Genomic DNA, 12682 nt, shown 5'->3' with positions numbered 1-12682 from the left:
ACAAGTACTAGTATTACTAGCAGTACATGTATTACTAACCGTGCTAGTATTACTAGCAGTACTAGGATTACTAGTTTTACTAGCAGTACTAATATTACTAACAGTTCTAGTGTTACTAGCAGTACTAGTATTACTACCTGTTGTAGTATTACTAACAGTACTCGTATTTCTAGCTTTACTAGTATTACTAGCAGTACTAGTATTACTAGGAGTACCAGTATTACTAGCAGTACTGATATTACTAGCAGTACTAGTGTTACTAGTACTACTAGTATTACTAGCAGTACTAGCAGTAGTGATATTACTACTAGTAGTAGTATTATTAACAGTACTAGTATTACTACCATTACTAGAATTTGTAGTATTACTAGCAGTACTAGTAATACTAGCAATACTAGTAGTATTAGTATTACTAATAGAATTAGTATTAGTAGTAATCCTAGTATCACTAACAGTACTAATATTACTAGCAGTCCTAGTTTTACTAGTATTAATAGCAGTACTAGTACTACAAGGAGTACTAAAATTACTAGTTGTACTAGTATTACGAGCAATACTAGTATTACTAGCACTATTAGTATTACTAGCAGTACTAGTATTACTAGCAGTTCAAGCAGTACTAACAGCAGTAGTATTACTAGCAGTACAAGCAATACTAGTGTTACTAGCAGTACAAGTATTACTACCAGTACTAGCAGTACTAGTATTACTAGCAGTACTAGAAGTACTAGAATTACTAGCAATACTAGTATAACTAGTATTACTACCAGTACTAGAAGTACTAGTATTACTAATATTACTAGCAGTACTAGTATTACTAGCAGTACTAGTATTACTAGCAGTACTAGTATTACTAGCAGTACTAGTATTACTAGCAGTACTAGCTCTACTAGTATTACTAGCAGTACTAGAATTACTAGTTGTACAAGTATTACTAGAAGTACTAGTAATATTAGCCGTACTAGTATTACTAGTCGTACTAGTATTACTAGCAGTACTAGTCTTACTAGTATTACTAGCAGTACTAGTTTTACTAGTATTACTAGCAGTACTAGTATTACTAGCGGTACTAGCTGTACTAGTATTACTTGCAGTACTAGTATTACTAGCAGTACTAGTAGTGCTAGCAGTACTAGTATTACTAGCAGTACTAGTTTTACAAATACTACTAGCAGTACTAATATTACTAGCAGTACTAAAATTACTAGCTGAACTAGTATTAGTAGCAGTACTTGTATTACTAGAAGTACTAGTAGTACTAGTATTTCTAGCATTACTAGTATTACTCGCAGTACTAGTATTACTAGCAGTACTAGTTGTACTAGCAGTACTAGTATTACTAGTAGTACTAGTTTTTACTAGTATTATTAGGAGTACTACTATTACTTGTTGAACAAGATGTTTTGATGTCTCCAAATCCAAGAGGAAAGCTTGAAGACCATGGTGCTGGGTGTGTGTGTTGTCTAGTTGTTTGAAACTTTTTAATTCACTTCTTAAGATCATCCAATTTCATTTTAATTTTTAATCTTTTGAAAATATATGTTTCTTAAAAAGGTGTCAAAATTTCAACAGGTTGTTTTTCGAAACAGCATGTTGTTTTACCTTAGTAGTTTTTGAAAAAGGTTGAAAGTTGTTTGACTTTGCTATCAAACCAAATCAATCGATTGTTTTGATTGTTTTCTTGAAAACCTTAACAAAATTTTGTTAAGCGGTTTTAATATGTTTTAAATGATCCTAACTAATTTCGCTCCTTTATTAAATTCTTTTGACCACTTGGTTGGTCTATATAAAGGTGGTTTTACGCTCCTAATCTTGGAGGAAGAGAAAGAGTTTATCAAAACAATTTTTCCAATATTTGAAAGTGCTTTGGATCATTCTTAAGTGTGTGGAATAGGATTGGGTTGTATTTCTGAACTTTAAGCTTTGTAATACCCAGGTGTATTTTATTCTTCTTTCTTGATTACTGTATTTTTGTAGTTGTGTTGCCAAGGAGTGTTGTGTGTTCTTGAGGTGTTCAAGATCAACATTCTTGGTGTGGTTTGGCAAAGGTAGTGTGTTTCTTGAGTGGTTCAAGGTCACTACTTTGGTGTGTGATGTGTGTAATCTGGTTTTGAGTGCATAGTGGATTACCCAGTGGTTTCTAGGCACTGGATGTAGCTCTTGGTGTAAGAGTGAACCGGTATAAATTTGTTTGTGTGATTCTCTCTTTCCCTTATCTCACATATATTTGTTTTAAGTTGTTTTTATTAACTGCTGATAAAAACAATTGATTGTTTCGATAAAACAACCGATTGTTTCGATAAAACAACCGATTGTTTTTCTGATATCATCTTAAAACAGTTTTGGGTATTTCTTTCCTTGATTCTTTTCTCTGTAATTCAACATTGATTTTCATTATACCTTCAAAGTTTGCGAAAATCCCTCTTAAACAATTCACCCCCTCTCGTTTAAGGCCTTATATTCTAACAATTGGCATCAAGAGCTTGGTTCTGGAAAGATATTCAAGTTTTTATCCTAAATCTTTTTTTAATGGCTGAAAAGTTTTCTTTTGGGGAAGGTGCCTGTTTAAGCAAACCACCTTTGTTCGGTGGTATGAAATATGAATTGTGGTGCATAAGAATCAAATTCTTTGTTGAATCTATAGATAGAAAAATCTGAAATGTTATTACAAATAACTATCTTATGCCTATATCTGAAAATGTTTCTTCTGAAAGAGAACATCTTCATTGTGTAGCTATGAACATCATTGTATCTGCACTTGATTCTAATGAATTGCTCAAGGTTTCAGAATGTAGTTCTGCCAAATAAATGTGGAATACCCTTGAATAGTATCACAAGAATCCAAGGAGTGCCTTAATGGACAAAGAAGAATCTTCTGCTGAATCTTTCTATTCAGAATCCACAAAGAAGGTTTGTCTGATGACAAAAGAATAATTTGGATCAAGTCAAGATGCTGGGAACAAAAATTGTCATTACTCAAGTGATGAGAGTGAAGAGGAAACATTTAGGTTGTTGTTTAAGAAATTCAGCAAGTTCCTAAAGAAGAGAAACAACAAAAGTGACTCATTCAACAAGTATGATAACAAGAAACCTACTGAGTTTAACACTAACAAATACACATGCTTTGGATGTGGTGAACAGGGTCATATTAAAACTGAATGTCCCAACAAAGAGAGGAAAAACTTCAAGAAGTATGAGAAGAAAGGAAAATCAAGAGAAGCTTATAATGATGACTCATCAAGCTCCTCTTCAAGTGATGAAGAAGAAGCAAATTTATGTCAAATGACAAGACAAGAAAGTGACACAAGCAGTGCAAGTTCAAGCTCTTCCATTAATGTTGAAAATTATAGTCAACTTCTTGAGGCCTTTAATGAGACTCATGAAGAAGCTAATAGGTTGGCCCTTTTAAATAAACGATTGAAAAGTTTAAACGAACTCGTTGGAAAATAAAGTCAAGATCTTGGAAGAAGAGTTGAACAATTCAAAAACTGATTTTGAAAATTTGGAAATGATTGACCAAAACTCTTTTTGTAAGTGTGTTGATTCAAGTTCTTGTGAAAATTGTGAATCTCTTCAAAAGAAGGTTCATTATCTTTTAAAAACCATGGACAAGTTTTCCAAAGGCCAATCTAATCTTGAAACTGTTCTTGCTTCTTAAAAATGTGTTTTTGGCAAGGCTGGGTTAGGGTTTAATCCAAACAGCAAGAACAAATTTTTTTCAAAACCCTTTTCAAGTTTCTTTGAAAAACAACTGGTTGAATTTTGTCATTACTGCATGAAAAGGGGCCACACTATTAGATTCTACAAAGTAAGAAGGTTTTTTGTTCCCAAAGGTATTTTGAAATGGGTTCCTAAGGTTTCTAAGGTTCCTACTAACATCATTGGACCCAAATTCATAAGGAGACCAAATCTTGCTTTTTAATCTTTTCTTGTAGGTATCCTTGACAGCCAAGAATTACCTTTGGACTTGAAGAATGACTGCTAAAGGGAAGTATATCAAGAGTAAAGACAATCTTTGTACCTACACTTTTCAATTGTATATGTCTTGTAGAGTTCTTTGAATGTTAAGAGACATCTTTGGCACATGCATAGTGTTGATCAAAAGAAACTTCAAAGAGAGTATGTGTGTTTCCATATCTCAATTTATGTAAGTGTGCCTTGTGACCATATGAACATCTCAAAGTCTTCTTGTTTAGTGAATCTATTGGGGTTCTCTGTGCAAAGGTATGAACAAATTGCATACTGCATTTTCATCAATGTAAAAGGTATCTTTTGGTTATGAAAAATGTTCTTTTTTTGTTGTAACAGTAAAACAAGCGATTGTTTTTTCGAAACAACCGATTGTTTTTCCTCTGACACCTTTGTATTATGCTGTCAAGTTTTCTTATGCATGATTAAACTTATTTCTCTTTTCCAAATCTTGCTTTTGGACAAATATACTTTGAGTGTGCCTCAGAATCTGATAATAAAAGATTATATCCACTTGTTTTCTTGAAAGGTCTATATCAGTTTCTATTTCTTGAAATGTCAAACTTGTTTGTACTACTGGTCTACTATATTATCATTCTGATTTCTGCTTTGTACAACCTTTCTCATTTGCTATTTGTGAGAGAAAATAGGGGGAGCTGTTTATGCTTGATTTGGTTGTATAAGATATCTTTAAAACTAATGCATTATGTTGTTGCTTCTCTGCACTAGAAAGCACTTGATTACTTCAATTTTTTCTGGTTTTTCTGCTAATGTTGGATATGCAGAAAACTGGTTTGTGTGTGTCTTGTTATCTTGCTGCTATACTTGCTTTGTATATGCATCAATTATGTGTTACAGGACCTTTCAAGTACAGGTGCTATGATGAAGAATGATCAAAGTAATGGTTATGGTTCAAGAGCATATACACCTTACTCATATTCTTGACAAGTTAAAATTCATGACCTATGTACGGGAACTTTAAGAATAAAGAGTCCGATATGGTGTTGTTGATGGCTTATAACTGTGGAAGAGTCTGTCCATGTGGTGTTTGATGAAATCATTCATAGTTATCAAAGTTCTACAAAGGTTTATGCAGAAGAAGATGAGCAGAACATCACCTTGGAGAAGCTGGAATCCTTTCCAGAAAAATAACCGATTGATTCTACGAAACAACCGGTTGAAATTTTGCAACAGGAAGAGCTGCCAAAGGAATGCAAAGTTCCAAGGGATCTTTCAGTGGAGAAGATCATTGGATGCAAATGGGTTTTCATAAACAAGTTGGATGAATCTGGAGTAATTACAAGGAACAAGGTAAGGCTTGTGGCTAAAGGTTATAATCAAGAAGAAGACATAGATTATGGTGAAACCTTTGCTCCAGTTGCAAGATTAGAAGTTGTAAGGTTGTTGCAAACCTTTGCTTGTATGAGTGGATTCAAATTGTTTCAAATGGATGTAAAATGTCATTTCCTCAATGGAATCATCAATGAGGAAGTCTATGTTGAACACCCACCGGGCTTTGAAGATCATCAACATCCTAACCATGTATACAAGCTGAAAAAGGCCTTGTATGGGCTTAAGCAAGTTCCAAGGCAGTGTGGTATGAGAGGCTTAGTATCTTGTATATGTTCATCCTTTGTAAAGTAAGTTGTATATGTTCATCTTATGCTTTTGGCTTCATAAGACCAAATGAGATTTTAAACATGCTTGAAGTAATGTAAAGGTATGAATGTATTTCATTATGCATTTCCCATCACTTTGAAAGATGATTTTCTTTGAAAAAATAATATTTTCTTGCTGTCTCAGAAAAACAACCGATTGTTTTCACGAAACAACCGATTGTTTTACCTCTGGAATATTTGAATAAAGTTGTTTTGATTTCTTATGCATGATTACAACTGTTTATTTTCTTTCATAACCCATTATGAGTCAAATATGCATTCTTTATGCCTCTGAATTAGATCATAAAGAGATATATTCTTTGTCATCCTTGAAATTCAAAGCTTTTTATGAATAGCAACCACATTGGTGGTTGTTCCGTCCGGTTGACCTGGGACGTCTTCGTGCGCGACCTCAACCATCAGCTAGGGGACTCCTTCCCACTGGTTACCTGTGGATTCCTGCAAAGAAGAAGGACAAATGGGCGCCCTAGCGGCCGTTTGCACTCCGACGCTCAAGTCAGCCAACAAGAAACACCAAAACTATGCACCTCCGTATCGGAGCACCGCGTATGGCACTCTGAAGGTGGTAAAAAGGAAACTGTGTCTAGTGTATATTTCTCCTTCTAGCAAAAATCTTTCCCTAGTCCCTTGTGCGTAACCTCAAGGCTCGAGCAAGCAACTAGAGAGTTTCTGGGAAATTTGCCAAAAGTTTGAACCCCGTTCCCAACATTCAAAGCGCTATTTAAGCTCCTCACGCATTCAAAGCGCCTTAAAGCGCATTTAATTATAAAAACGCTCAGCGCATTTAAGACGTTCGAAACGTTTGGGAGCATTTATAGTACCTTAAACGCTCAAAACGGAAAACTGTATTAAATGACTTTAATTACCTGGTACCTGACTAGATGGTGTTTCTATTATGGCCTGGCTGTCGTACACGTGGAGGGCCTCACAGCGCCATGACCCCATCTGGGGGCGTTTCTGCCCATCTGGGGACGTTTCTACGTGTGAGTCCTCCTGCTTGGGAGTGCTACTGTGCGAGGGGTGACCTTTTTGGGTGCCAACTCATGCCCCCAATCATCTAGTCACTCACTTTGAGAGCATATCTGCCTTCCTCTCGTACCCTGCGCCTGGCTACCCTGGGCGTGACCCTCCCCTTGAGTCGTATCTGTCCCAAAGGCGTCTCTAGGGCGGCAGGGGTACTTCACGAGTCAGGCTGCCCTACACTGGTGCTATTACTATGGCCTTGAAGCCACATTTTCCTTCTCTTTATCACTATCCCCTGGTTATCAGGGGTCTGAGGCCTTCCCACGGCGTCGCCCCCTCCATGGTCTTTCCTACCCATGGGTGTCGGGGAGTGGCGCTGTGGTCACCTTGCTTTTGTGTCATTCCAACTTGGCGACGCCCTGCTAGGTGACGCCTTATCTTGGCAACGCCCTGCTAGGCGACGCCTCCTCTTGGCGACGCTTCCTCTTGGCGACGCCTGCGCTTGGCGTCACCCCACCTGGGCGACGCCTTACGTTGACTTTGACCTTGACGCTGACTTTGACCTTGACTTCGTCAACGCCCGGGTATGGGACGGTACAGTGGTCATGGGGTTGATGAATATTTGTGAATGTATCTTTGGAACTTCTGAAAGGTTTGCTCTTAACATAAGAGAGAATATTTTTACCAAATCCACCTCTTGAGCAATCATTTGACCAACTTGAACTGCTGGATGAAGAAAAGATAGGGGGAGAAACTATGGTCTCCTTGCTGAAATTTCTAGGGTCTATGGTACTTTGATTCTGCTGTCACGGCTCTAATACACCAAAGATTTGTTGTTGCAATAGTGCAGCTACACACTGGTTATCTGGTTTATTATGTTGCTGCCATATGCTGGTTTTCAATGCTGGAAAACACTGATACAAAAAAGTTATTTTGATTTTATCCCTTCTTTCATTCTATTTGAGAAGCCAAATAGGGGGAGAATGATGTGGTTTTATGTGTTGTGTTGCTGCTGTTACACTATGGTGTTATCTGGTTTTATCATGGTTTAAATTCTGTTGCTGCCATGCTCTTATTCAACATAGTTATGTTGCACACAATACTATGTTTGGCACTGGTTTTCTAGTTTTCTTTACAAAATGGCTTATGCAGAAAACTGGTTTTGTGTTCCTTGGTATCCTACTGGTATACTTGCTATGTATATGCACAAATTCTGTTTTGCAGGATCTTTCAAGTTCAAAAACAACAACACAAGCAACCAGGGATTTGTCTTCATCAAATAGGGGGAGATTGTTGAACAAGATGTTTTGATGTCTCCAAATCCAAGAGGAAAGCTTGAAGACCTTGCTGCTGGGTGTGTGTGTGTGTTGTCTAGTTGTTTGAAACTTGTTAATTCACTCCTTCAGATGATCCAAGTTCATTTGAATCTTTAACCTTTTGAAAAGATGTGTTTTCTAAAAAGTTGTCAAAATTTCAACAGGTTGTTTTACCTTAGTAGTTTTTGAAAAAGGTTGAAAGCTGTTTGACTTGGTTGACTTTGCTGTCAAACCAAATCAATCGATTGTTTCGACAAAACAATTGATTGTTTTCCTGAAAACCTTAACAGAATTTTTTTAAGCGGTTTTAATATGTTTTAAATTATCCTAACTAACTTGACTCCTTTATTAAATGCTTTTGACCACTTGGTTGGCCTATATAAAAGTGGTTTTACGCTCCTAATCTTGGAGTAAGAGAAAAAGTTTATCAAAACAGTTTTTTCAAGATTTGAAAGTGCTTTGGATCATTCTTAAGTGTGTGGAGTAGGATTGGGTTGTAATTCTGAACTTTAAGCTTTGTAATACCCCGGTGTATTTTATTCCATTCTTCCTTGATTACTGTATTTTTGTAGTTGTGTTACCAAGGAGTGTTGTGTGTTCTTGAGGTGTACAAGATCAACATTCTTGGTGTGGTTTGCCAAAGGTAGTGTGTTTCTTGAGGGGTTCAAGGTTTTGATTGCATAGTGGATTACCCAGTGGTTTTGATTGCATAGTGGATTACCCAGTGCTTTTTGGGGACTAGATGTAGCTCTTGGTGTAAGAGTGAACCAGTATAAATCTGTTTGTGTGATTATCTCTTTCCCTGATCTCACATATATCTCTTTTAAGTTGTTTTTATTAACTGCTGATAAAAACAACCGATTGTTTCGACAAAACAACCGATTATTTTTCTGATATCATCTTAAAACAGTTTTGAGTATTTGTTTCTTTGATTGTTTTCTCTGTAATTCAACATTGATTTTCATTATACCTTCAAAGTTTGCGAAAATCTCTCTTAAACAATTCACCCCCCTCTCGTTTAAGGCCATATATTCTAACATTACTAGTATTACTAGCAGTACTAGTATTACTAGCAGTACTAGAATTACTAGCAGTACTAGTATTACTAGCAATACTAGTATTACAAGCAGTACTAGCAGTACTAGTATTTCTAGCATTACTAACAGTACTAGCAATACTAGTATTACTAGCAGTACTATTATTACTAGCAATACTAGTATTATTAGTAGTACAAGTATTACTAACAGTACTAGTATTACTAGCGGTACTAGTATTACTAGCGGTACAAGTATTACTCGCAATACTAATATTACTAGAAGTACTAGTATTACTAAAAGTACTAGCAGTACTAGTATTACTAGCTGTACTAGCATTATTAGTATTACTAGCAAAACTAGTATTACTAGCAGTACTAGTATTACTAGCAGTACTAATATTGCTAGTATTACTAGAAGTACTAGCAGTACTAGTATTACTAACAGTACTAGTATATAAATATTCTTATAAAATATTTTTAATATTCTATATAATCTTTTATATAAGGTTAGTTAATATTTACATATTTTCTTTGTAATGTAACGTAACAGTATGAGGAAAATTGGCAACCAATTGTTCAAAAATATTTTTGCAAAAAAGTATTATTTTTCATTGGAAAATGATTTTTCAACATCCCGTTCCCTCTTTGCGCCAGGTTACACTTTGCTCATATGGCTGAAGTTGACGTGGCAGAGGGCATTTTTGTCAAAATGAAATTGGGACGCACAAGATTTTGTTTTGAAAAAACCCCTTTAGAGGTGCAGCAAAAGAAGCTTGAGAGGTGCAACGCGAAAACCTTGAACCCTAAAAAGGCGAGGATTGTGCGACGGAGTTAGGCGGAGTCCGAAGAGGTTTCCTTGGGAGTGCGAAGAGGTTGCGGTTGTTTAAAGATTGAGGTCACTCGTTTGGCGAAATCGCGAGGGGAGGATTGTGAACAATATAGATACATTTGTTTGATCAATGGAAGCAATTTCAATTTCATTTAAGTTATTTACTTAATCTATTGTTATATATCATATTTTGGGCACAAATGTGTCATTTCACGACAAGAATGTGAAATTGTATGTTCATAAATTGAGTGATATTGAGTGCTGTTTTGAGTGTATATTCATTGTATGTTCATAGCAAACCTTTTAGTTTAAGTGGGAGCTCATGTGTTAATAAGTGGGGACCCATGACAAGGTTTGTGCATGCTGTTTTTATTCATGTTGGTTATTGGGATTCAGCAGTTGGTAGTGCATCATGTGTGTGAAGGCACCTAGGTGGAGGATATGAACATCAATTGTGTGGGTGAACCATGTTGTGGTGGTCATAGGAACCCTTCTAGTGTAAGTGGGGACTCATGTGTTAATAAGTGAGGACCCATGACAAGGTTTCTGCATGGTCATGTTTTTCATCTTGCTTTTTGGGATTCAGCGCAGTGCGTGATGTGTCTGAAGGCACCTAGATGGAGGGTATGAACGTGAATTGAGTGGGTGAAGGCATGTTGTGTTGGTCATAGGAACCCTTGTAGTGTAAGTGGGGACCCATGTGTTCATAAGTGAGGACCCATGACTAGGTTTCTGCATGGTCATTGTTTTCATCTTGCTTTTTGGGGTTCAGCACTTGGCAGTGCATGATGCTTGTGAAGGCACCTAGGTGGAGGGTATGAACGTGAATTGGGTGGGTGAAGGCATGTTGTGGTGGTCATAGGAAGCCTTGTAGTGTAAGTGGGGACCCGTGTGTTAATAAGTGGGCACACATGACAAGGTTTCTGCATGGTCATTGTTTTCATCTTTCTTTTTGGGATTCAGCACTTGACAATGCATGATGTGTGTGAAGGAACGTAGTTGTAAGGTATGAACGTGAATTGGGTGGGTAAACCGATGTAATGGTGGTCATAGGAGACCTTGTAGTGTAAGTGGTGACCTATGTGTTAATATGTGGGGACCCATGACAAAGTTTATGCATGGTCATGCCAATGTGGTGTGGATTTAGTGAGAATGGGGCAGTTGCAATAAAGCCAACTTGTGAAACCTCCGGCTATATTTCGGTTCATGAATGGCTGGATAGTGATATTCATTGGTTGATATATAGTGATAATAATAATCAAAATTAATATTAATAATAATTAATATAATATTAATAATAATAAATATAATATTAATGATAATTACACTAACAACATGCAAACATTCACTTGGAGACTTACATGACAGTGCCTAAAGTTCTTCACATGTCACCACTTAAAAACAAAGGGGTCACTACTTAGATGAACATTCCACAATTCAAGCTACTCTTCCACTATCGAATTACCTAACGTTCATTGAGCTTATTGAACTGTCTTCTCAACCCTCACAACACCAAAAAAACTACATGCAAACATTGACTTGGAGGCTTACATGACAATGCATAAACTTCTTCACAGAAAGATGAAAACAATGACCATGCATGTTGTGTTGGTCATAGGAACCCTTGTAGTGTAAGTGGGGACCCATGTGTTCATAAGTGAGGACCCATGACTAGGTTTCTGCATGGTCATTGTTTTCATCTTGCTTTTTGGGGTTCAGCACTTGGCAGTGCATGATGCTTGTGAAGGCACCTAGGTGGAGGGTATGAACGTGAATTGGGTGGGTGAAGGCATGTTGTGGTGGTCATAGGAAGCCTTGTAGTGTAAGTGGGGACCCGTGTGTTAATAAGTGGGCACACATGACAAGGTTTCTGCATGGTCATTGTTTTCATCTTTCTTTTTGGGATTCAGCACTTGACAATGCATGATGTGTGTGAAGGAACGTAGTTGTAAGGTATGAACGTGAATTGGGTGGGTAAACCGATGTAATGGTGGTCATAGGAGACCTTGTAGTGTAAGTGGTGACCTATGTGTTAATATGTGGGGACCCATGACAAAGTTTATGCATGGTCATGCCAATGTGGTGTGGATTTAGTGAGAATGGGGCAGTTGCAATAAAGCCAACTTGTGAAACCTCCGGCTATATTTCGGTTCATGAATGGCTGGATAGTGATATTCATTGGTTGATATATAGTGATAATAATAATCAAAATTAATATTAATAATAATTAATATAATATTAATAATAATAAATATAATATTAATGATAATTACACTAACAACATGCAAACATTCACTTGGAGACTTACATGACAGTGCCTAAAGTTCTTCACATGTCACCACTTAAAAACAAAGGGGTCACTACTTAGATGAACATTCCACAATTCAAGCTACTCTTCCACTATCGAATTACCTAACGTTCATTGAGCTTATTGAACTGTCTTCTCAACCCTTACAACACCAAAAAAACTACATGCAAACATTGACTTGGAGGCTTACATGACAATGCATAAACTTCTTCACAGAAAGATGAAAACAATGACCATGCATGTTGTGTTGGTCATAGGAACCCTTGTAGTGTAAGTGGGGACCCATGTGTTCATAAGTGAGGACCCATCATATAGAAGGGGTCATCATATAGATTCACATAGCAGAATTCAAGTTACTCTTGCACTATTGAATTGCATAACCTTCAATGAGCTCACTGGACTCCCATCTCAACCCTCACAACACCAAAAAAACGAGATGCAAACATTGACTTGGAGGCTTACATGATAGTGCATAAAGTTCTTCACAGGTCCCCATTTAAAATCAAAGGGGTTCCCACTTAGATTCACATACCAGGATTGAAGCCATTCTTCCACTACTGAATTGCCTAACCTGCAATGAGG

General features: G+C 36.9%; 1 protein-coding gene across 1 annotated transcript in view; it reads right to left on the bottom strand.

The window, feature by feature from the left end:
• LOC137839157 (uncharacterized) overlaps positions 1-1503 on the bottom strand; it is a 27468-nt gene extending 25965 nt beyond the window's left edge. The window contains exons 1-3 of the mRNA XM_068648283.1: positions 625-1503; positions 531-538; positions 40-412 (exon numbers count right to left, since the gene is read on the bottom strand). Of these exons, the coding sequence (XP_068504384.1) occupies positions 40-412; positions 531-538; positions 625-1503 (1260 nt within the window). The remainder of the gene's footprint in view (positions 1-39; positions 413-530; positions 539-624) is intronic.
• Positions 1504-12682: the final 11179 nt, after the last annotated feature.

This window comes from Phaseolus vulgaris, chromosome 3 (genome assembly GCF_000499845.2).
Source record: "Phaseolus vulgaris cultivar G19833 chromosome 3, P. vulgaris v2.0, whole genome shotgun sequence".
In the NCBI taxonomy this organism is placed as follows: domain Eukaryota; kingdom Viridiplantae; phylum Streptophyta; class Magnoliopsida; order Fabales; family Fabaceae; genus Phaseolus; species Phaseolus vulgaris.
The sequence above is the reverse complement of the archived record's forward strand: the minus strand, read 5'-3'. Positions and strand labels throughout refer to the sequence as shown.